This window comes from Lontra canadensis, unplaced genomic scaffold (genome assembly GCF_010015895.1).
Source record: "Lontra canadensis isolate GAN:19392208 unplaced genomic scaffold, GSC_riverotter_1.0 scaffold33, whole genome shotgun sequence".
In the NCBI taxonomy this organism is placed as follows: domain Eukaryota; kingdom Metazoa; phylum Chordata; class Mammalia; order Carnivora; family Mustelidae; genus Lontra; species Lontra canadensis.
The window spans coordinates 939,035-964,748 of NW_022631027.1; the positions used below are offsets into that span (position 1 = coordinate 939,035).

General features: G+C 36.1%; 2 protein-coding genes across 3 annotated transcripts in view; one reads left to right on the forward strand and one right to left on the reverse strand.

Moving 5' to 3' along the window:
* Positions 1 to 3,413, reverse strand: part of SELENOF (selenoprotein F) — a 45,439-nt gene extending 42,026 nt beyond the window's left edge. The window contains exon 1 of the mRNA XM_032867049.1: positions 3,102 to 3,413. Coding sequence (XP_032722940.1) covers positions 3,102 to 3,185 — 84 coding nt within the window. The 5' untranslated portion in view covers positions 3,186 to 3,413. The remainder of the gene's footprint in view (positions 1 to 3,101) is intronic.
* A 305-nt stretch (positions 3,414 to 3,718) lies between these two features.
* HS2ST1 (heparan sulfate 2-O-sulfotransferase 1) overlaps positions 3,719 to 25,714 on the forward strand; it is a 168,939-nt gene continuing 146,943 nt past the window's right edge. The window contains exon 1 of one of the 2 annotated variants that reach the window (XM_032867050.1): positions 3,719 to 4,257. In XM_032867050.1, coding sequence (XP_032722941.1) covers positions 4,134 to 4,257 — 124 coding nt within the window. In that variant the 5' untranslated portion in view covers positions 3,719 to 4,133. The remainder of the gene's footprint in view (positions 4,258 to 25,714) is intronic. The other variant, XM_032867051.1, reaches the window with a different exon arrangement.

The window sequence follows — 25,714 nt, forward strand, 5'->3', positions numbered from 1 at the left end:
TCTAGTACTCTTAAAAACCCTCTTAAGAAATACAAAACACTACTTATGTTCTAATTATTAGACATGGAATAGAGGAGAAGTGTAGTGGAGATACAAGGTTAACTTGAGTTTCATGAGTGATTTACTTCTTTCTAGCTCTTCTACCATTAGTTTTGCAGACTCAAGGCTTTGTTTTTTGGGGGAGGGGAGAGGCAGAGATGGGGTGGCCAGAGAATCTCAAGCAGGCTCGATGCCCAGCACAAGCCCGATGTGGGGCTCTATCTCACAACCCTGAAATCATGACCTGAATTGAAATCAAGAGTAAGACGCTTAACCAACTGAGCCACCCAGATGCCCAGCTCTGAGGGAGTTTAGTGAACAAATACATATGAGGCACAATATGAAAAAAAAAAGAAACAAACTAAAATAAGGTCTCTGTATTCCCTTTAGCTATATTCTTGGCATAGGAGCAGGGGGAGTGGAGGGATACAAACACACAAGGTATGGTACTGTTAAGATTGTGTATCTGTGTAATAGAATATAAGATATGATGACAGAATATGGAAGGGAGAGAGTATATCTGAATCTGCATATCTGGAGATGGTATGTAAATTAAACTTTGCCTTTTATCTAAACACTTTAGGCCTGGTTGAGGAAGAACATGGTATGTGCGACAGGCTAAAACAAATGACCCCAATTCTTCACCTTATCTTTTGGCTCTTGCAGCAGCGGTAAGTTCTGGGACTTAAGCCTGGCTCAACAAATAAGTATCAAGTGAAACAGACCTTGTTAAGGAATGTTCAGGAGAACAGACTTCACCTTAAAATCAACAGGGAACCACTGAAGAATTATAATAAAGTTTGAAAAAAGATGACTGTGGATGCACTGTAGAGCTTGAATTAGAAAGTAAGAAAATGAAATATGGAACCCAGTTTAAGGAACTGTTGGGGGAATTCCAGGCAAGCAAAAATGGTGGTCAGAATTTAGGTACTGCCTGTGAACATAGAATTAAGTGGACTGGCTTGGAGATTTTCAAGGGTTTAATGACTAATTGGATTCAGAGAGTGAAAAAGAATTTAAAAAAGACTACTTGCTGGCTTGGGCAACTGGGAAACTTACAAAGCCAACCATTTAGGTTCTGATAGAAGAGTGAACTAGAAGGCTATTAATGCTAATGAGAGAGATGTTGGTGGCCTGAATGATGGATTAACATTAAGTGCATGGATCTGAGTGATATTTAGGAAGTAAAATAAAAAAGAGTTGGTAATTGCCTGATGTAAGGTATATAAAAAAATGTCAAAGATGATACCTAACTTTTTGACTTATGTGGATGGTCATGGTAGTAGATTATTTAATGGCCATAAACTCCTCCTATCCTGGTATGTAATTTCTTTGCCAAGTTTGTCACTCCTCCTGTGCAAAGATGGAGTCTATTTCTCCATCCCTGAAAGCTAGACCAGTCCTATGATTTACTTTGACAAGTATCGTGAGGTGGAAGTAATATATGTGATTTTCAAGGCTAGCCTTCAGGAGGCACTGCAGCTTTTTTGCTCTTCAGGAGCACTATTCTGAGACTGCCATGAAAAGAAGTTGGGCTGGAGGATGAGAGGTCACACGGAGGAGAACCAAGTCACCCTTGCTGACAGCACCAACTAAGAATGAAGCCATCTTGGACCTTTCAGCTCAGCCATCCTACTAGCTGAACACAACTACATTACATGAGCCAGACGAAAACAGGAACTCTACGGCAGACCCACAAAATTATGAGAAATTGTGATTTTAAGCCAACAAAATTTGGGGTGGTTACACAACACTGATAATTAAAGACAGAGAAATCAGAAGTCAACGTGATATGTTATTCCTTACCTTTGCATGGTGGTAGACTCTAATTATCTAAGACTGGCAAAACAAGAACAACAAAAATTCTCCAGTAGAAAGTTTAGAGAAGGGTCTTTTGGTAATTTCTAAGGGGGCACCAAATGCCTGAATAACAAAGTACTATCGTGCTAATTAGAGAAGTTAAAAAATCCACCTTTAAGGTATGGTTGCAAAAACAAACAGGCAAGAACTTCAAACTCTTTGAGGAAAGAAAAGCAACGGGCTGTTTATGGAAATTTTTGGTAGAGGCATTAACTCCCCTAAATTGTGGTGAAGTCAATGAAACCAAGTCTCCTAGGAGAAAACTGTTCAGCAGGCTCAGTAATGAAAATACCTGAAGAATTAAGCTGATTAATGATACGTGTAAAAGCTTCCGCAGTGCCCAGAAAAAAAGTTACTCACATAGCAAAATATGGATCGCAAGCTTCTTAGGAGACATAAACCAATACTAAGTTGTACATGAATGAACAGAAAAATAAGACAAAATTAGCCCTTCTCCACTCAAAGATTAAGAACGCGTCTGTTGGGTTAATGAAGAACGAGGTTAAAAAGTTGGTTAACACTGCCAGATTTTAAACGATAAGAAAGCTATCGTTTTAGAAAATCGATTTCAAAAATAAATTGTGCTTTAGTATAGAATAGCTCCTTTTATTGCAACAAGGTTGTTTAAAACCACAAACGGTACTGAAATGCATTCAGCAGCACGTGAGTAACAGAGATCGGAGATAAAAAGCTAACAGTGAATTAGAAACAACTAACAACTGAGAGAAAAAAGTTAACAGGAATTGTTACCCTGGGTACGCAGGTACACAGAAGTATACCCTGGACCACAGATATGGGGGCTTTCGTCTAAGATTTAGGGAGAGCCTTATCACGAAGAACGGTGGTCTCTTGTATTCTGCCCATTTAAAAACAATTTTCATTCCTTTCTAAGATTCATTGCTTTCTACCCGCCCCCTTACCGTGAGGCTTATAGGTTGTTTTTAATTGAAACTCTGCAAAAGAAGTACAACTCAAGATACTCTGAAGTCAAGAGAAAGAACCGCTAGAAATCCGGGGCGGGAAAGGAAAAGCATCAAATGAGGAAAGATGCCACGTAGCATTCCGGTCGGACCAGTCCCTAAGGAAGCCCAGTCCTCCCACCCTCTCCAAGCGTGGCTACCATGCAGGACCAAATGTTTCGTATTCCTCTGCGCAACATTCACCACTCGCCCTGGGCTGCTGCGGAGACGATCTCTACTTACCGCTTGAAGTACAGCAGCCAAGAGCAACCGCAGCGCAAACGCCGGCCGGAGCGACCCAACCGACCCAGCCGCCATCGCTACCATCTTCCCTAGGTTTCCTACTGCCCGGAGGACCTCTCAGCTAGGGGCGTCCACTCCAGAGCCTTATCCAAAACAGTCTGTTAAAGGCCGTTGTTACCGAGTCTCTTACTCTTCAGAGACAGGTATTACCTAGAAATATATCGAAACTTAAAGGTAGTCAAATATCTTTATATTTAATATAAATACAAAGTCGCAGGGTCCTTCCGAAAACCCCTATCAGGCATTTTCCTAAACTCCCCAAATCTGTACGGCTCCGAGCGCCTTCCTTTTATTCACGACAATTCGTCAAGCAGCCAAGAAGCCCCGCCTTCTTCGGTTTCAGCGCGCCTCCTTTACCCAATCGAATGCCGCTTTGGTTGACACCCAAGGCAAAGGAAACCAACCATAACACGAACCAAGAGCGAGGCTTCGGGTTTCTTCGGTCCAATAGGCACAACTGAACGCGAGCCGAGGGTGGAGCCTCCGGTTGCCGAGCAGCGTACGTGGATGCGTGCGCGTGGTGGCGGAGGGGGATGGGCGGGGGCGGAGCAGAGGGCGGCGCAGTCGCAGCCGCAGCACTGGCGGAAGAGCGCGCGGCCGCGAGCAAAGGAGGGAGGGAAGGAAGGAAGAGAAGGAGGCGGGCAGGCAGGCGGGCGCGGGGGTCGGGGACTGAGGCTGTAGACAGGCGAGAGCCCGGCATCCGCTTCGCGCTGTGTTTGCTGCGCGGGCTTTTGGAGGGGGCGGCCGTTGAGTCGGTCCAGGAGAAGCGGGCACTGGCGGCGTTGGTACTGGCGCCTGGGGGCGGGGGACTGGGTCGGCGAGAAGGGGGGGGGTCGCTGCGGTGGTTCTCTCGCTGTCGCGCTCTCCCTGCCTTTCTCCCCGCTCGGTGGGCTGCCCCCCGGCGTCTCACTCGCCTCCGGGGCCCCGCTCCCCGCCCCCCGCGGTATGTCTTGATCCCGAGCAGCGGGTTTCATGGGGCTCCTTAGGATTATGATGCCGCCCAAGTTACAGCTGCTGGCGGTGGTGGCCTTCGCAGTGGCGATGCTCTTCTTGGAGAACCAAATCCAGAAACTGGAGGAGTCCCGATCAAAGCTAGGTAAGGAGCAGAGCCACTTCGGGGTGAGTGGTGTGCAGGGGGCCGGGCCAGGGAGGCATGTCCAGTTGCTCCGGTCGCAACCTGCGGTCTGGCTGGGGGGCAAGAGGGTGAAAGAGCTTGCAACGAGAGCTGGGACTGGGGGCATCGAAAACACAAGCTCCAAGAATGGTGTGAATTAAGCTTGAGCGAGGTGCTGGGCTCGCGAGGTCACGGGGCAGAGGTTGCTAAGGTGAGCTTTCCGGTGCCTAAGGGTTACCAGAAGTAGGCATTCCACGGGGGAGAAGCAAGAGAAGACCGAACTCGGTAGGGAGCGGGAACTGCTGGAGGAGGCAGGAACGCTCAACCTTCTGTGTTTTCTTGAGTCTATAAAAAGCCCCGGCAGTGTCAGTCGAGGGGTATTCTAATTTGAGGTGTGGGCACCTGGATACAGTTCTTTTGTGGACCAGGAGGTTCACTAGGGGATGGATGGTCGGAAATGGAGGGAGATACTGGGAATCATGGTGAGTAAAAGAAATACACTGTAGTGAGTTGCACTCTTGTGCTGGGGGCAGCAAGGGACCACACAACTGACGGGAGAAATAGGCTGCCAAGGTAGAACAGGAAAGCAAATAAAAAGCTTCAAGCGTGCTACTGAAAGGAGGCACGAGGTTTTAAGTACGTTTTTTTAGTGGAGCGAAATTTTATTAATATTTTGGGCTTCAGAATAGGAATGTTTGTGTATGTGGCCCCCAGCGATGTTGATGGAGTGCGTTTAGGAGAGAAGGGAACGCTGAAGGGGAATTATAGTGAGATTTAAGTTGGTGGAAGGAAGAGTAAGATTATGCAATAAATAAACCATATGCTTAAGTATCTTAAGGAGTTAACAGTACTTTAATGAGAAAAGGGGTCTGAAGGATATAATGTTGGAGTATGAAGTTACGAAAAACCAGAAAAATTCATAGATAATAGGTACTTTCAGATTAGTAGGGAACTTTGGCTTTTGGGAGGAGTTTGGGATGGGGGAGGGAGTGTTAAAAGAATGCGATACATTTTGATTTAAAAATGTATATGGCATTTAAAAATCAGCTCAAGAGACTCCAGTTTGAATATGGAAAAGTAATGTGTTTTTATGTGTATACTTTCACCTCGTCATTGTTTTAAATACTTTTTGAGAAGCACGCAATAAAATACCAGCAGCAAAATCATTTAGACTGAGTAACAGCTAGATGTTCCTGTGGGTGATAACATTAAGGAAAAATGTATTAGTAAATAATTGTAATATTAGAAGTATATCTGCCTGCTTGCAGTTTTGGCAGATTTTGCAAAAAGCCTTGGAAACATTTTAAAGAACAGTCTATCAAAGAGTATCAAATATATCTAATTGAAGTGCAGCCAAAGTTGGAGGAGGAGCTCAGGATAATTCCATTCCTCAATCTAGGGTAAAACTTAACCCTATACAGTTTTGAAGAGAGATAAAATTTATTTACCATGATTTTATTAATTACGTGTCTTGTGTGATGGAAAAAATTACTCACCTTAAACATTGAATGTTGGCCAATACACTTTTCCTTTTTGTTTGGATCCACTTAGTATTTGGAGTCATTTTCTGGCCTCTTTAATGATCCAGTTTTACAGAAAAAAATGACTCCATTTAGAGAAACTTGAAAGTTATATTAAAATTAAGATTTGTATTTTTTCTTTGTTGAGTAACTGTTATTTCTTGAGCACTTTACAGTGGCTAGGATTACTTCAATTTTTTATTTTCTTTTTTTGCCTCAGATTTTTTTTCATAACACTTGAAAGTGGTTTCCATAGATACAGCCTAATTGATTTTAAAAAGAGGATTATCTTAACTTGTGGAAAGCCACAGGTAGAAAATAATGTGTGGTTTTTTTCCCATGATTTTTTACAAGAAACCTTTAAATTGTATCAGAAATAAAAAGAGATCAAATAACATACTCAAAAAAGAGCCAAAAAAGGAGCTCAAATATAAAACACTTGAAGGAACGAATAATGCTCTGGAACTGCAAAAATATGGCAGGTGAAATGTATGAGTTTATGTCAGCAGTCTTGATTTCTTGAAAAGAAAAGTCTTACAAAAAAACAGTACAAAAACAGATGTTACCAGTTAGTAATCTTCCTTAGGGAAGGAAGGCAGAAGGCATAGTTTGACAATCAGACTCTGTACTAGGCACTTCCATATGTGATATTCTTATGTAATCTTCCAAGAACACCATAGAAAGCTATTTTTACAGATGCAGGAATAGGCTCAAGGGTTATATAACTTGACCACATAACTAATAGTGGCCGAGTCAGGATTGGAACCCAGGTATGTGTGATTCTAAATCAAGTGCTTCTTTAATTATACCAGGTTGCTTGGGACTTTATATTGACATTACACTAAGATTTAGCAGTTTGAATAGAATTTTTAAACAGTAATATCAATGTTTAATTGCATTTATTGCTAAGAATGAATATAATTCTGGAAAAATCTAATTTCTGACACAAAGAAATTGGTTTAGTGTAATGTCTGCTTGTTTGTATCCAAATAATGAACATAATTATATTACCCAATGAAGCAACTGAAATAGGTTATTTCTGTTGTAGGAGAAAAATAGTCTGCATTTATTTTCTGTTACTGTAAAGCTTTCTGTAAGCTTATGCATAAGTTAAAAATTTACAAGTCAAATCTATCAATTTAGGCAAGTAGTTTTCTTCTGTTACTTGAGAAGATTGTCTCCAACAAAGATTATATACATTCTCTATATTTTGCCATAGTATCTTATTTTTATTTTTGACATTTAGTTCATTAAAGCATCCATGTATTTATAGAGATTTATTATAATTTTTTTTCAATGAATAGCAACTATGGCGAATAACATACTAATAATTCATTTCTCACTGTATGTTATGGTTATTTTTTCATATATTACAATTCCTTTTTTCATATATTAAATTTTCCTATGTTTATGGATTGGTTTTGGACTCCCATTTTTTCTAATTACAGATTCTCTAAACTTGCAAGACCTATATATAGGCTTCAAGGCATCCATGAATTCCCTGAAATTATATGCGTAGCTTTCATCATATTTGCACAGGCATATGTGATCCCTTTAATAGTAGGAAACACTGACTTGCAGTAAATTGTTTGTATTTAATGAATACAGTTTATTTCTTAGCTTTTAAAAATTTTTTTTCTATTTCATTGCTTTTCTTTGCCTTTACTATTAATATAATATGGAGCTTGTGAGTTACATTTAGGATACAAACACATTTGTTATGAAAGAAGTTCTGTGGGGTATTATGTTGAAAAATTTCATTTTACTAAAATGTATACTTAATTTTTCTAATGAGATATGGAAGATGACAGAGAGTTGATGAAAAGTGTTACTTAGCTTACTACTTAGCTTTCAGAACTGTGTATCAGAATTTGTTGCTTTTACAAAGTAGTTTTTTCTGAATCTCAAGAGACACCTGTTGCTAATGTTGACTGATGGAATAGTGCAATGAAACTTCTGTTACATAAATGTTAGAATTAATGTGCTTTATTATTAATTTTCTATAGGGTCTAAGGATTTAAAATAATATTTGCTGTTCATATGCTTCTAACACCGCTGTGTGAGTTTGTCAGTACCTTAGGACATAATCTTTTAAACGAGGACAGTAACTCAGAATGGAATATTTATTCCTCTTCATTGGTGAAAATTATGTTATTGTCTGTGTTCTTAAAATCCTCCTAAACTAATGAACTAACTCCAGGAGTAAGGTTGAGACTGCTCTTTGGAATTTGGTAGTATTTAGAGTGTCTGAAATGATTCAACAGTACCTGTAATGTTGCCAAGAATGATAGATTTCTCTACTTCTGAAATTGTTTGAAAAATTCTCAGGAGTTTTGAAGACTTTGGATTAATTGGAATGCAGTTATTCTAAAATTGCTAATTAGTGCCTCACTTATGAGTCCTGGATAGGATATCTAGTGCCATGAGTAATCACTAGAAACAATTGGTCTCAATTAAGGTAATCACAGGAAGTCTACCACTCTGTTAAGACTTCCAATAGCTTTTTGGCCCCTAGTGGAATTGAAACAATAATGAATATTCAAACACTGCTCTCCGGAAGTCTGCTTTTGAGGGAAAGCTTATAGATAAGCTTGCCAGTCATGGTTCAGTATAGCCTAATTACTTATAATTATCTACCCACCTACTAGTAACTGTGTTTATTTACTCTACCTTTCTCCCTGTTAACTAGATTATCTGCCTGTTGGACCACTTGTGCACCTGATCCACTTTCCTAACCTACAAGGCATGATTCCAGAAGTTTTCCTTCATTCTACTATAATCATTACTTCTCTTTCTGCTTGAGCATTCTCACTAGCATATGGACATGCTATTATTTCTCCCACCCAAAAACCAAAGCAGTAGTTTCTTTTGACTACCCTTTTCTTGGCCAACCTCAGTTCCATATTTTAGCTTCCCTTTGCAGTAAAACTAAAAACTTGTCTCGTCTTACTCTAATTGTCTGACTCAACAGTAATTTCCTTAAGTCCTTGGTCAATTTTTGTTCTTCATTTTATTTGACCTATCAGTGGGATTTGACACAATTGGTCACTTCTTTTTTGGTAAGTTTTCTTTACCTTGCTTCCAAGATACCATACTCTTGGTTTTCTTCCTATCTCATTGGTGGCTGTGTTAGGCTCCCCTTTTCTCCTCAACCTCTTAGCATAAGCATAACCCAGGGCTCAGTTCTAGGAACTCTTCTCAATTTATTCTCCCTTAGTGGGTGACTTATATGCTGACAACTTCCAAATACATATTTCTAATTCAGGCCTATTTCCTAGGAATTTGGCTGCTCACTTGAGTTTGGCTTTGAGTGATTAGTAGACCTCTTAAATTCATGGTGTCCAAAATGGATCTTCTGATAACTCTGTCCACTGCCTCATCCAACCTGAATCTATTTTATCTTTGACCTTCTCTATCTCAGTTGATGGCAGCTCTATCCTTTCGGTTGCCAAGGTTTTACTTGACTTTTCTTTTTTCACATTCTGCATCTAATCTGTCAGAAAAATCCTGTTAGCTTTACCTTCAAATATTTCTAGAATATGACTACTACTCAACACTTGTACTGCTATCACCCTAATTCAAGATACTGTCATCTTTTCCCTGGATTACTGCCATGTCTTAACTAGTCTGCTGCCACACTTGCCTTTCTACAGACTTTTTTTTGGTCTCTTTCTACAGACTATTCTTAATATAACAGCTAGATTGATCCTTTTAAGATGTAAATCAAATCATGTCACTGGGCATAAAACTCTTTGGAAGCTTCCTGAATTAGAGTGATGCTAGCTGCTTTTAAAACAAAGCCCCCAGTTTTATTGGCTAAACATGGCAAATGACTTTTTTTTTCCATTCATTTATTAGGTGATCATTTTGGTGGATGGTTTTCTTCTACATGGGTGATTGATTCAGGGTCTTGGGTACTTCCTGACATGAAGGACATGAAAAGGTTGAGGAGGCCCCTCCTAAGCTTTTTTGGCCTCTTTTATCCTTAGTTTATTGATAAAGACTGTTCACTATATGCAAGGGGTGAGGTTGGGAAATGGGGTTTTTAGCTGGTAGTTACTGATCAGTTATAACTGTGTATTATGGAAGGGGGCAGCATACATTTGAATTTCTTGAATCTCTTTGCATAAATCCTAAAATTTATTTAGGTTTGTTTTATGCCTCAGTATATAAACTCTCTTAGTTAAGTGTTCTGTGTGAACATGAAAAATGTATATTGTGTTGTTATAGGGTGGAGTATGCAGTACATGTCAATTAGGTCTAGTTGGTTGGTAAAGTTGTTCTTCTGTCTCCTTGATTTTCTTCCTGCCACTTGTTCCAGCAATTATAGCGAGAGGGGTTTTGAAATCTCTGATAATAATTGTGAATTTCTCTATTTTTGCTTGAAGCTCTGTTATTTTTTGCTTCATGTATTTTGAAGTACTTTGATTAGGTGCATAAATGTGTAGGAATGTCATGTCTTCTTGACTAATTAACCCCCTTTTCATTATGAAATGTCCCTTTTTATCCTTGGTAATATTCTTTGCTCTAAAACCTGTTTGGTCTGATTAGCCACTTCAGTTTTCTTTTGATTAGTGTTAGCACGATAGATCTTTTCCCACTCTTTGATGTTAACCTGTTTGTCTTTTTATTTAAAGTGGATTTCTTGTAGGCAGCATGTAGTTGGGGCTTGCATCCATTTCATAATCCCCCTTGTAAATGGTGGTGTTTAGAACATTTACTATTGTAATTATTGATATGGCTGGGTTCGAATATGTGTGTTACTATTTGTTTTCTATTTGTTCCATCTGTTCCTTTTTTCCCTTTTTCTCTTTCTGGCTTCTTTAGGATTAAGTATTTTGTTATTACATTTTTTTTTTTTTAGATATTTAATAAATTTTATTTTTTTTAAACATATATTTTTATCCCCAGGGGTACAGGTCTGTGAATCGCCAGGTTTACACATTTCACAGCACTCACCATAGCACATACCCTCCCCAATGTCCATAACCCCACCCCCCCTCTCCCAACCCCCCTCCCCCCATCAACCCTCAGTTTGTTTTGTGAGATTAAGAGTCACTTATGGTTTGTCCCCTCCCAATCCCAACTTGTTTCATATACTCTTCTCCTACCCCATTAACCCCCCATGTTGCATCTCCTCTCCCTCATATGAGGGAGATCATATGATAATTGTCTTTCTCTGATTGACTTACTTCGCTAAGCATGATACCCTCTAGTTCCATGTTATTACATTTTATCTCATTTGTTGACTTAGTGGTACACTTTTTTGTGATTTTTTTTTTTTTTTTGTGATTGCTTTAGGGTTTATGGTATACATTATACTATGTCATGTGTAAGAATCTTATTATACTTCTGTTTCCTCTTGCCTGGCTTTTTGCTATTATTATATGTCTTATTTTTACAATCAGTTTATTTAGACTTTTTTAACTTATTAAACTTATTAAACAGTTATCTCTTAAGGAGAGTAAAAATTCCTGTTTTATATTTACTCATCCATTTTCCATTCCCAGTGCTCTTCATACCTTTGTGTAGAATGCAGGCTTTCATCTGGTACTATTTTCCTTGATCCTGAAGTATTTCTTTTAAAATTAGTTATACTGGGGCGCCTGGGTGCCTCAGCTTTTAAGTGTCTGCCTTCAGCTCAGGTCATGATCCCAGGGTCTTGGGATCATGACATTGGGCTTCCAGCTCAGTGGGGAGCCTGATTCTCCTTCTTCCTCTGCCTTCTCCACTGCTCATTCTCTCTGTCTCAAATAAATAAAATCATTTAAAAAGATAGTTACACTGCAAGTCTACTGGTGATGATTTTTTTTTTTTCCACTTTTGTATGTCTAAAAAAAGCCCCTAGTTGCCTTAGATATTTTTGCTGGGTATAGAAGTCTATGTTAATATATATTTTTTCTTTCAGTACTTATAGATGTTGCTCCATTGTCTTGGCTTATGTTTCTTAAGAGACTGCATCATTATTATCTTTGTTCAGCTGTACATGATATCCTTTTTTCTTTTCACTGCTTTTAAGATTTTCACTAAGTTTTAAGTTTACTAAAATGGGCCTTGCTGTAGTTTTTCTTCATGTTTTAGTATGTTATTTTAGTTAATATTGTTGATACAGTATATGTGTTACTTTGGTTAATAGTGACTTTTAAAAGATAAGAACTTAAAAAATCTAGCTGCACAGTATAAATATCATAACTGAAATCCTACTGCAAAAATGAATTTTTATTTGGTCTTTAGTAAAGAGTTGTAAACTTGACCCTATTTTTATTCATCAGAAAAGAGCTTAATGATTAATTAGGGCTGTCTATGGTTTTTCTAAGGTCTGATGTAAAGGAAAATATCTTAAGTAGTCAGTGATAAATATAATATTTTGAATGTAGGGAAGAATGTTGGAGCTTTGAGTAAATTGAGTTGAATTAAAATTGATAAAATCCTCCTTCAACCTTGCATTTGACTTAGTTTTAGCTTTGTCCATATCATACTGAAACTAGTTCAGTTGGTTTAGACGTGAAGATTGTTGATCAGATACAACTGAGAAGTTTGTGATTATTTTGTATTTAGATTTTAGGAAGCTGCTTCTAATTGCCAGCATTTTTTATTTCGCTGTAGTATTTTTTTTAGTAAAATACAAGCATCTCCAGTAAAGTGTTGCATGTGCCCTTTGTGTTATACACCTGTGGCGGAAAGCTGGTTTAGCTCAATTGTTTCTTCCATAGAAGAGCTGATTAGAAAAACTGGCTTGACATGATCTTCAGGTATATTTCAGTGGACAGCTTCTTCATTTTGTTAAATAGGATAGAATAGAAAACATTCATCATTGTCCTCTAGAACATATATTTTTTATCCTCCCTTTATGTTTTGAAGATTGAAACAAAATGATATTTTATTGTCTCAAAGTAGATTTCTGAGCAAAGAAAATTAGGAGTATGTGTAACTTTTGCTCCTGAACCTGGGAATTGTCAGTGATAGTCTCTCCCTGATTTGGGGTGAACCTATCCAGGAATGTCTGATTGATGAGATGACATTATGCTCCCTTTCTCTTCTGCCCTAGGTTAGAACTCTGACTAATTAAGCTTGTGACTAACAACAACTCGTCTTTCTCATGACCACTCTAACTTCCCTTTGATTTTTTTTTTTTTTTTTTTTTATTAATCTCTTCCTTCTTAACTACTGGGCCCCTTTCTTCAGTGGTTTTCTGCTTTTCCCACCATTGGCAAGCCATCATGACCTCTGAACCTTCATCTCTAACAGACAATAATAACTAACACTTGTTGAGTACTTACTGTAAGCTAGGCATATTTTAAATGTTTTATTTGTATAGCTTCATTTAATATAAATGTTGCTTATTTCTGCTTTCCTTAGAGAGTAGGAAGATAAAATGATCCTCAAATGATGTAATGAACATGAAAATGTTTGTAAACTATAAAAACTACAATAGAAAAACTACAATTATAGGTTGTTATTAATAGTAATGATAATATATTTATCTTCCTTTTGTTGCTGTTGTCTTTTTGGTTTAATGTAGTTTTCAGTTTATGTTTTTTTGCTGCTGTAGGCTTTGCCCAGTGTCCTATCTCTTAGGATTACACTTGCCTTATAAATGTTTATATAAATCAAATGACGTTACATGAGTTAAAGGTTTGACATTCAGATGAAATATTTCTTTCCTCTCTTAGGAAGGAGTAAAAATCACTGGCAGTTCATATTATTATTTGCTCCTAAAAATAGACATCTATTTACTCTCATAAAAATACAGAAAAGTCTCTATTTAACATGACTGAAGTTCCTTCATTCTTGCCTACTAATCTTTGCCAACTTGGTAGTTTAAGGATAGATTTTTATAAAATGCGCATTAAATTTGATTTGTGACAAGGGAACTTCTTTCTGTGTGTGTGTGTGTGTGTGTGTGTGTGTGTGTGTGTAAAATAATTCCTTTGCTTCTAAATAATTTAAGGGGTTGATAGTTAAATTAGTGGAGGAAGAAAGAACCCAAGCCTACTTCTCCATATGGAAAACGTTTTATGTGATAGTTCCTTTATTGTCAGTTTTCCCAAAGTGATTCATTGTCATTTTCTCAAGTACAGAGGGAAAATGTGTTCTGTATCCTTTATCTTAATTGAGGAATTTAAACTTTCTTACTTTTTTGAGTATGGAATAGATCGTATTATAGGTTTAATGCTGAAATTATGAGAATCCTAAAGAATAGAATTCTTGAATCTTACACAGCATCAGAGACTTTTCAACTTTCAACTACAGTTAAATATAATGCTTACTTCAGCCTCTGAGGTAAATTTTGGAGAAATAACATCATTGCTGCCTTTTATTTAAGGAATCAGGGAAACATTACATACTTGCATTTGGTTTACACAATGAAAGTGAAGTGGAAAGGTCATATTATTTAGTAATAACAAAGACAGTTTGGGAAAATCAGGCATCTAATAAGAATTGAGGTTATATAATATTGTAGTATAAATGCTTTGTGATACTGCTCTTACTATAATGCTACAGGCTCTGACTGTGATTTAAGGTTTTCACTGTAAAATCCAGTAAGGATAGAACCTTATGTATTGATTATTAACTGCATTTTGACAGAATTTAAGACCACATTGTTGATTATTTAGAAAAAAAAATTATGGTATGTAAGTAATCTTTCTATTTGGTTTTTAATTTAAGAAAATCTAAAAAAAGTTCATAACTTACTCATATAGCCATGATAACTAAGAAAAATCAGACTAAGTTGACATTGATAAGCTACAGTTTTCAAATATGATTAAAAGTATTGTTAGATTAACATTAAAGGCTAAAATTGCCAAAGCTTAAAGATAGTTTTGAGGAGAGCTGTTGCCTTAATTTTTCTTTTCTTTATTATTATTTTTTTAACCATTCCTTTGGTTGTTCGGAGTATAATACAGGTATTATATACTAATTCATTTTATAGTCTAAGCAGTAGCAACCTAATTATCTTGCCTGGGGTTGAAAATATTCCTGAATAAATAAAGTGATGCACAAAAGTCATAAAACATTTTATTTTAGGCTAGGGTAATGATCAAACATATTAACTTGTGATTTATAAAATTAAAATTACTGATTCAATGAGTAGTAATACCTAATAGTAATAGTCTGCCTTCTGTATTAGAACAGCATTAATAATGGGAGATAAGTAAGATCTGGTTACTAAAAGCACATGCACTATCAGACAAAGAAGTGGGAGTTCTTTTCAAGAGAGGAGGCAGAAGAAGGCAGGAAAAATGTGACAATCTAGATTAAGTTAGTATGGTGAACCTGTCTTCCTTAAAAGCTTCTGAGCACAGTTCTGAAGAAAGTAATGTAGGTATGGTATGCTTATAAGATAACAGTACACACAATGATACTATTTTTCAAAATAGTCACCATGAGAAAGTCATACATTAAAAATAATGTAGTTGCTAAAAATATTTTGGAACTGTGTGGAATTGGTTTTGGAAGCTTTAAAGCTACATAAATCATTTTGATTTCTTTGTAGAAATAGCTTAAAATTATAATTTAAAAATTTAAATTATAAAAGTATAGATTATTTGGAAAAAGGGTAAAGAAAAGGTAATGTTTGTTTCACATACTAACAAGCCCATTATTCTTTGCAAGTTTCTTTCTCGTAGGTTTCTTAGATAAAACTGATTATAATATTTTATCTTTTCATTTAACATCAAATAAACATGTTCCTAGGTTGTTATCACAATAGCTAACATAATAGTGGCGTAATAAACCCCCTTTCTGAGATGGGGAAATAGTCTTTTGATAGGATTTCAGCCTTTCATTATGGTAAACTATGAAGTAACCACTTGTACTGATTTTGTTTCATTTAGTATAATATTCTAAATATAATAACATATGAGTTTCAGAATCTCTTTAGTTGGGTTGAAATTTAAAATCCCAAATGCATTTGATTTTATATCACTTTCCCTTGTAGGTTTCATCCAGAGCTAATCCAGGTGTTATGAGGCCTCTAGCTTTTATAATTTCAGGGGTCCTTTTTAAGGAAAAAAAAAAAAAAAGTACAGAATTATGAATATAAAATCATGCCTACGGCTTTTGGAAGAGGCCCATGCTAAGTGTATGAACCAAAAGTTTAAACTTTATTAGCTTTATAGTGTAAATCCATGTGTAATTCCATCCTTCTGATGCCTCATGATACTCAAAGTCGAAGAAGGAAAGTGCTCTCTGATATACTAAAGAATTGTTCTTTTTTTTTTTTTTAAACAAATTATGTATCTTTCCATATATGTATTTCCGTCTTCATACCTTTTGAATACTTGGTTTGTGAAACATTTAGATGAAATTTTAAACGTGGTTGATGTGGAGAGAACTGCTTGGGTCTGGGGAGCAGATAATTAATCCACTCCCCCTCCCACTGAAATTTTCTACCATTTGAGCAAACACATAAGAGAATCAGATGGAGATCGGAAATTTACAAGTGGAGATCAGAATTTTGCTTGAATAAAGTTGGATTGGAAGGTTTAGCTTAGATGTGTCACCACAATGGCCTTCTCAGTACTCTTCATCTCTGATTACAATTTATCCAGTAATTTACTGCACTGAACAACTGAAGGCCTCTTGATAGGGGCCAGAATGTAGGCTTTCCTTTAAGTCTACAGCACAGAACAGCAAAAACTGGGTGCATCTTCAGATAAATATTGGCTCTAAGTGAAAAAGAACTAATGTGACACTGAATAAAGCATGCCCAATTCCATCTCCCAAATTCACCAGAGAGGTCCATCTTTTACTCCCTCCCCACTCTATGAATGCTTTCTTTTTTTTTTTTTCTTTCTTTCTTTTTTTTTTTTTTTTTAAAGGTATTGAGACTACTAACTTCACAGTTTTCCCTAGATAGTAATTGGCTTTTCAGTTTGGTTCATGGTATTTTTATGTATACCATAGATTTTGATATAATTAAAATTATTCATCCTTTAGGGTTTTTGCCTTTTTAAAAAATATATGTATGTGTGTATATGTGTATTTAAATAAAGATGTAATAAATATACAATTTTATTTGAGTATGTGTTTAATGGTATTCTGGTTTAATCCTCATTTATGTAGGTGTTTTCATTTCTTTATATAAACTTAGTTTCTAACATCTATAATTTTTGTCTCTGAAGCACTTTTAACTTTTCTTATAGGCAAGTCTACTGTTAACAAATTCCCTCAATTTTTGTTTCTCTTAGAAAATCTTGGTAATGTCCTTCACATTTGAAGAATCATTTTGCTGGATGCAGAATTCCAGGTTGATGTGGTTTTCGTGTTTTGTTTTGCTTTTCCTTTCAACACTTTAAAACATTTTACTTCACTCTCTTGCTTGCATGGTTTCTGAAGAGAATTCTGGTATAATTCTTGATGTTCCTCTTAGATAAGGTATTATTTCCTCTGGTTTCCTTCAAGATTTTCTCTTTGCTTTTTTGTATTTGAACATGATATGCCTAAGTGTAGATTTTTTCAGTATTCTGTTTGATGGTCCCTGAGCTTTATGATGTGTGATTTGGTATCATCTATTTTGAAAATTTTCAGCCATTATTCAGATTTCATCTTTCTTTTTCCCTCTTCTGATATTTTTATTGTGTATATGTTACACATTTTGCAATCGTTCCACAGTTCTTGGATATTGTTTTTGTTTTTGCTTATGTTTTTTTCCTCTTAGTTTTTCAAGTTGGGAATTCATATTGATATTTCTTAAAGCTTACTGGTTCCTTTCTTGGCAGTGTCCAGTCTGTTAACCCATTAAAGGCATTCATTTCTGTTACAGTATTAATTGATTTTTGTAATTTCCTTTTGATTCTATCGTAGGGTTTCCATATCTCTGCTTACATTGCTTACATTATCTACCTGTTCCTTCATGGTGTCCACTTTTTCCATCGAAGCCCTCAGTCATAGATATTAAATTCTCAGGTGTCGTAATTCTAAAAACACCTGTTATATCTGAGTTTGATTCTGATGCTTACTTTGCCTCTTCACATTTTTTTTGTCTTTCAGCGTGTCTTGTCATTTTTCGATAGCTGGGCGTGACATATTGAGTAAAAAGAACTCAGGTAAATAGGACTCAGTGTGAGGTTTTATGTTATCTGTCTAGGAGGCTGTATTTACTGATTATTTGAATGGTGGTGTCAGAGGTTAAAAATTTCCTCTAATGTCCTTCCTGTCTTTGGGTTTCTCTAGTAACTCTAAGATATGAGCCTTATTGTTGGTAGGTAAGTATGAGGGGAAAGGGAGTGTTCTATTATCCTATAATTGGGTCTAAGTCTTTTTTTTTTTCATAAATTTAGAAATTTATTGTTTAATCCACAAGCTTTATATAGCTTTAGTTAAAAACTAGAAGAGTAAAAACAAGACACTATTTCAAAGTCGGTGCCCTTCCAGCCTTCCAAATATGAGCACTCTGAAAGTTGTATATACCAATTGGAAAAACAAGACAAAATTATGAATGGAGCAATTACATTTTGTAAAACAAACTTTTATATAACTGAAGGATCTTTCCTGGTCTAAGTCTTTGAATGAGCCTGTGCCTCTTGGCACTGACTTTGTGGAGTGTTTCCCTGCCCTTCACTGCTCAACACTTAGGTGACACTAGAAGTCTAGAGAGGATTAAAGTTAGGTATTTCCTTTACTCAGGGTTGGTTAGGTTTTGGTAAAGTAGTTTCCTTTGATGGCAAAGTAGTTTCCTTTGAGGGCCAGACTTTGTTATGGAGAAGAGAGTGAGCCTTGGGCTATTTCAAATGGCTGCTTTCCCCCATCCCTCTATAGAAGTATGAGGGAGTTTTTCTCAGGTCTTCATAGTGTGAACCTGTGGGCGCACCTGGAGGTAACACTTAGGAGAGTCGTCCTCCCCAAGTCTGCCCATTCCCTGATTTGTTGTTCTCAAGTTAGTCCACAGGGAACTTGGAATAGTTCGTCAATTGTAGTTTCTGTTCCCAGGGGTACTGCCCCCACCTCTGGGCCTCACAGTGTCCTTAAGCCGTGATTGTCTGTATTCACCTCTCTCTCCAGTTTTCAGGGCAGCAGTTTGCCTGGTCCTCAGGTCTCTGATGGATCTAACAAGAGTTGTTGATTTTCAGTTTGTTCAGCTCTTTTCTTACTGTGAGGATGGTAGTAATGACTTCTAAGCTCTTTTCACATCTAACCAGAAACACCCTTAGTGATATTTTGTAAGTAGTCATATAGTTTTATTCTGTTACTTTAATTTTTTGACTTTTGTGTTTTTAGTCTATCTAGAATTTAGGTGTGTAGGGATATAGGGAATAGGGTGTGTATCTGGGCCATTTGTTGCACTACTTTGCTTAACAATTCTTGGATGATAGGGTTTTCTGCTTTCAATTCTCATAGCCTAATTATTTTCTTTAGTACCTGGTAGGGGTGATCTTTCCTGCATGATTCTTTGCTTTACTTGTTTGTTATTCCAGTTGAACCTCAGAATTATTTTGTTAAAAAGAAAAAAAGGCATTAGGATTATTGTGACAGAATTATTTTGTTAAAAACAATGGCATAGGATAATTGAAATGCTTCAGATAAATAATATGATTAGAAAGATAGTGTTATGTTTGTATTTTCCCATCTGGAAATATTTATCTTTGTTCATTCAGGTTTTCTTTTACATTTGGAAGTTTATAATTTGTTTTCAGATACACAAGTTTCTTGTGAGATGTATTTTGTGCATTTTTAAGACCTTTTTATTTTGAAATAATTTTAGATGCATATGGAAGTTGCACAAGTAGAGTACACAGACTTCCTGTGTACTGTTTAATGTTATCTAGCTCCCCCAATGATGGCATCTTATAAAACTATAATGCAGTTATCAAAGCCAGGGAATTGACACATTGGTATGATACTATTAACTATGGCCTTTTTGGATTCCATAATTTTTTACATGCAGCACACACACACACACACACATGTACGTATGTGTATATATATGGGCTGTTTTTGGACTGATCTTTCACTACACACCTCTTCCCTGCCCTCTCATCCTTCCTCAACAACCCCCCCACCCCACCACCCCACCCCCCGCCAAGAGTGAGAATGATGATAATTTTCAGGAAGCTACTTTGCTAACAGATTTGAATTCTAAAAGCTTTTTGGTTGCTTTCATTGAGGTTTTTAGGAATGTAATCTTCTCATTTGCTGAAGTGTTATTTTTGTTTCTTACTGTATCCCGTCATATTGCACTAGCTAGATTTCTTTCTTTTTTTTTTTTTTAATATTTTATTTATTTATTTGACAGACAGAGATCACAAGTAGGCAGAGAGGCAGACAGAGAGAGAGGAGGGGAAGCAGGCTCCCTGCTGAGCAGAGAGCCCGATGTGGGGCTCGATCCCAGGATCCTGGGACCATGACCTGAGCCGAAGGCAGAGGCTTAACCCACTGAGCCACCCAGGCGCCCCCCCCCTTTTTTTTTAATAATGTGGCTCCATATTATTATTTTTTAGAGATTTTTTTTTTTTTTTTAATTTGACAGAGACATAGTGAGAAAGGGAACATAAGCAGGGGGAGTGGGAGAGGAAGAAGCAGGCTTCCTGCTGGTCAGGGAGCCCAATGTGGGGCTCTATCCCAGGATCCTGGGATCATGACCTGAGCTGAAGGCAGACGCTTAACAACTGAGCTACCCAGGTGTCCCCGCACTGGCTAGATTTCTAAGTAATAATTATTTTGTTCTGATTTTTATGTAATTGTCCTTGGGCTTCACATTTAAGAGGAAAATTAGCTGTAGATATATATGATTAGTTGATTTCTCTAATATTTGGTATTAAAATTAATCATTATATGTAATAAGCATTTTTTCATGTTTCTGGAGTTCTAATCACATTATACGAATTATCTCATTTAATCTTCACAACCTCCTAAAACAGGTGTCAATATTGTTTCTTTACAGGGGAGTAGTAAATTGGTTTAGGTTAAAAATTAACTTAAAGTTACATAGTTTGGCTCAAGCTGAAGTTTAAAAAATTTTTATTCATTTTGCATTTAACAATTCTTCTTTGTTATCTCCTATAGCAATACAAAAGATGCATTTTAAGCTATTCAGATGAATTTGATTCTGGGGCATGTGTTTATTCCATGGAAATGGTATTCTAGAATTAATTACTTTTATAAAATTCAGATTAAACACTATTCCAGTGTTTAATTATACTTAACAAAAAAGTATGTTCTTTGAAGGATAGAAGTCTAAGCCTGTTCCTCCCTCCCTTTCTTCTGCAGGTATTCGTTTAGAGGTATAGCCATTGTTGAGTATTTAAATATGTCAAGATTCCTTCAGTTAGATGGATATGGAATTAATTGTGGGAGTACAAAGAAATTAATATTTTATACTTAATTATAGAGAGCATTAACTTTTTCAGGAACATCAAATGTTAACTCCCCTGCAGTTTAAGTTTAGTATGCATTCTTATTTCTGATGACTTTAAGATGATGTCAGAGTTTTGCTGTGACTTAGCATTAAGGAATCACAAAATAATGGACTGTTTTATTTCAGATGAGCCTTGAATGACATTTTAATCTGTTTCCTTCTCATTTAGGAATGCTTTCTTTTCTGACTTTTTTAGTATGTTATTTGTGGGAAAAGAGTTAATTTTTTATTCTAGCTTCAGTCTTTAATAATTTTTAAAATCCTGTGCGTTTCCTTCTATCTTGTATGTATATGTCTCTTTCAAACTTGAGCCAGTTATAGTGTACCTATATTGTTTTCTTTGGGCACCTTTATCTTTTGTATTGACATTCATTGGTTCCTCCACTTCCACCTGTCTTATACTTATTTCAGTAATTTAGGTAAAAGCTGGTAAAATATACTTGTGCTTACATATCATAACAATGTAATAAATTAATCCTTTAAAATGAATTTTATTTTGTCATTGACTTTGGTTACATGTGTACACAGTAGTTATTCTCTGTTAAATGTTTTTAGCTTGCATTCCTTTCACTGAGCTGTTAATGTAACATTAATTTTCTGAAATCCTCTGGAAGGAAAGGTAAAGATTGTATGTTGATTTCTTCCAGTCAAAGAAAAGGTGCATTGGTAGAACAGCGTATATAAAGTTTATTCTGTTTTATGTTTGAAGATGGACTATACAGATGTCTTTTTTTTTTTTTTTTTTTCCCCAGAAGTTCTTTAGTAAGTTAATGAGAAGGTAGGTGGTCTTTTTAGGGGTAAACAGCTTGAAATTTTTAAATTAACTTGTACATAGACTTTTCTGTTTGACATTAGGGGTATTTTCTACCACCGTTGCTTAATTTTTTAAATTAGAATCTTCTTTCCCAGTACAGATAATCAACCACTTTCAATTAAGTTTCTGTGAACAATTCCTCCTGCCCATTTCTCTTAAGCTTTTTCATTCTCTTTCCAGTTGAGTTCTTTATACTCAGTTTTTTTGGACAGCGTTTTTTTTTGTTTTTTTGTTTTTTGGAAGGCAAGGACTCCCTATGTAGCTTTTGTGATAGCCCAGTTATGAAAAACAGTGGGATAAATGTTCACATTACAACTTCCTTTTATTGGCTGAGGTGGTGAGGATTAGTAGAAAAGCAAAAACAAAAATGTGAACCTTGGCAAGTGTTCAGGTATTTCTTCTTTTGTATCATTCACCTTTGGCTCAGATCAGTAAGTGCTTATGAGTAAGTTTTTCTCAGCCATAGAAATAAAAAGTTGGGAAAAAAAATAAGGACTTGAGAATAATGTATGGTTAACTGATTAGTATCCACCTCAGAGAAATGTTGGGTGGATTAATTGATTTTTAGAGATCCTAAGAAATGTTAAAGCAGTAAAATGCAAACTACTATTAGGATACAGTAAAAGCTGTTTTGGAAAAAAAAAAACAAAACCAATACATAATTGAGCTGGTAGAAGAATCTTCCTTTAAAGGAGAGATTGGATTTTAGTTTCTCTATGGTTTTTCATTCTGAATACTAATTAGTCCTTGAGCATATGTAAAACTGAAGTGTTTTTTTTTTTTTTAAAGTTGTGAAGTGTTTATGCAAATAGGTTCAATTTAAATTTCTTGCCATATAAAGTGTGTAGGAGGGCTTCTTGAGGTTTGCTTTCAGACTGGCTGATTTCTCATCGATGGGGCTAAGCCATTTCATCATTAACCTTTTGGACTTTTATTTTCGTTAAGAACAAGGGCTAAATGTAAGTCCTTAGGAAAGGTAAATGTTTCATCTCACACTTATTTCGGGGTACAGACTAATTACAGTTCTGTACAATAATCAGTTGTAAAAGGTGTTTCCATTCCTCCTGGATCTGTGGGTTATCTCTTACCCATTTGCTGAGTCTGTTTTTGTGATGGAAAAATTAATTTGAGCTGCAGTATGTCAGGATCGCTTGGAAAAATGTTACCGGGGGTGCCTGGATGGCTCAGTTAGTTAAGCAACTGCCTTGGGCTCAGGTCATGATCCCGGAGTCCCAGGATCTAGTCCCGAATGGGGTTCCCAGCTCCATGGGGAGTCTGCTTCTCCCTTTGACCTTCTCCCCTCATGTACTCTCTCTCAAATAAATAACTAAAATCTTAAAAGAAAAAAAGAAAAAAGTTATCGTATGTTGTACCACAAATAAAGACTAATTAGTTTTTTTTACTCCATGTATGTGTTTGCATTTTCTGTTTGTGGAATAGTGAATCAAGTTAACACTGTTAATCCTAGAGAGGTGGTTCTCAATGTTAGTCACTTATTGGAGTCACTTCAGAAGCTTAAACAAACAAACACGGTGCTGGCTGGGTCTCACCCTCCAAAGACTGATTTGTTTGGTTTGGGGAATGGTCTGGGCCTCAGTTACCTGTGAGAATCACATGCAACTAAGGTTGAAAGCTTTTGTTCTAGAGACTCAGACTGAATCAACTCATTTTGAGCACACGCTAATGTATTTTAGAATTAACTCCTAAAAATTCTTCTCATAGTTACAAGACTATTATGAATATTTTAAATTGCGTTTTTGAATTTACTGTGGTTACCTTAAAATAAGCATTGTTGATGCTACCTGTATTTTGAAGGTTTACCAGATTTGGTGAAAAGATTAAAAGGCTTAACAGTTAAACTGCCTTTCATAGTGAGCTATTATTTCCTTCAAAATATAAGAAAAAGAAAAGTAGAGAAATATTGGGTTTTTTGGTTAATTTCAAAACTTACATAATTCAGGGGGATGAATAAAATCCCACTTAGTACATTTCCTGTTAGCAGTATATTTTCACAAGGTGTTTTGTAAATGCGCTATGTGCGTTTTAGTCCTTTTTTCCTTATTTTTCAAAATTGGAACAGATTGTTGAAGTATGTGCAAATGTTATTAAAATAGATTCATCGTTCTAATAATAGTTAATTACTGTTTACTAAAACTTCATGTTTAAGAGCTTGTTTAGGTGACTTCATATAGGTTTCCAAATTCTATAGGCTATGCTAGGAAGGCCAGTTAGATTTAAACTGACATTTAATGTTCTGTTCAGAGTAGCTGATGTCACATGGGGAAAGGTGACCATCTTATTTCAGCATGTTTGGGTGTGGGAGATTTAAACCAGTATTCCCATACAACTTGGGGAAATGATTATTAAAAACACATTGGGAGGTAGATAAGCTGTTCATAGACCAATCAAACATCTGTAATCTATAAAACTGGAAAAAGATGATATTAAGGATAATTTTAGAAGCATCTCCATGAATGGTTACAGATAAGGCTGATTGATTCTTGGCAAAATTATATCATTATTCATCTTTGGTGCTTGCCTGTTTTCTGGAGTCTTTACTACTCTACTTGTCTCTTGTGCTGTGACATCATTCTTCTAAGTTAATTGTCTAGTAACTGTGTAAGTAAACTGTCTAGATTTGTCTTCCTATTAAATGTATAACATTCCCCAAATTTCTTCTTTCCTTTTGACCAGAATTTCTCTTACCCATAGGGTTTTTCCTGGAGTTGGCGGTAGGAATAGTGGGTTGAGAGACAGAGAAGGCAATTCATAAAATTTTCCTCCTGGTTATATGCTTACCATATAACCTGTGTACCCACCATTTGGCTTTATTAAGTATTAAGATATTTCCACATTTATACTAAAACATTACAGATATGTCAAAGCTTCTGGTACTTCTAACTCAACCCATTTCCCTCTTTTCCTCTGCACAGGTAACCACTGTGTGGAGCTTATCATTTTCAAAAGTATTTTCATAAACCAAGTCAATTTCTTAAGTAATAAATCAAAGTGAGTGAAATTTGGGAGGGAAATTGTTTATGAGCAGAAACTTGAAACCCCACTTAGAAGTTATTAATAGTGATAAAACCAATTCTGCGTATAGTTTTTTTTTTTTTATCCCGAATCTGAATGTTCTATACTGCTCGTTTAAAGACTTTCCTGTTAAAAACTTGTAAAAGCTTATGAACGTAGGCTATAAGGGGACACAAAGGATTAATTGTACTTTGTTAAAATCTTGAAATGTGTGTCGAAATGTGATTATGGCTTGTTGACAAGAAACCATTGGATGAACAGAATTCAGTGTTTATGGGACTAGGTTGTTGGCAGGCACAATTAATAGTGCTAGCATCACCAAAACCATCCAACTCTTTTATCTCTGTCAAATAAGAGATCAGTCCCTTTAAATTTTAGATAATGAATAGAATTCATTCAGACTGTAATTTACAGTGCATTTCTGAAATAGGTTATTGTTGATCAAATTATCCTAATTCTTTATGCTGTTCTATTTGGTTCACATGAAAAGGGGTGAAGTAATTCAAAAGAGGGTAAAACAAAGATGATAAACCTTTTTAGAGTTCAAAAGTATAAGTAAAATTATTTCAGAAATAGTGGAAATATTTTGTATTATTTCTAAAACAAATCAACTTTTTGAAGGACTTTTCCTGGCATACTAATTTAGCTCTTTGTGGGTAATGCGAAAGGATCCATGTATACGTTAGAGATGTACAGATTTCCTGCTTCAAA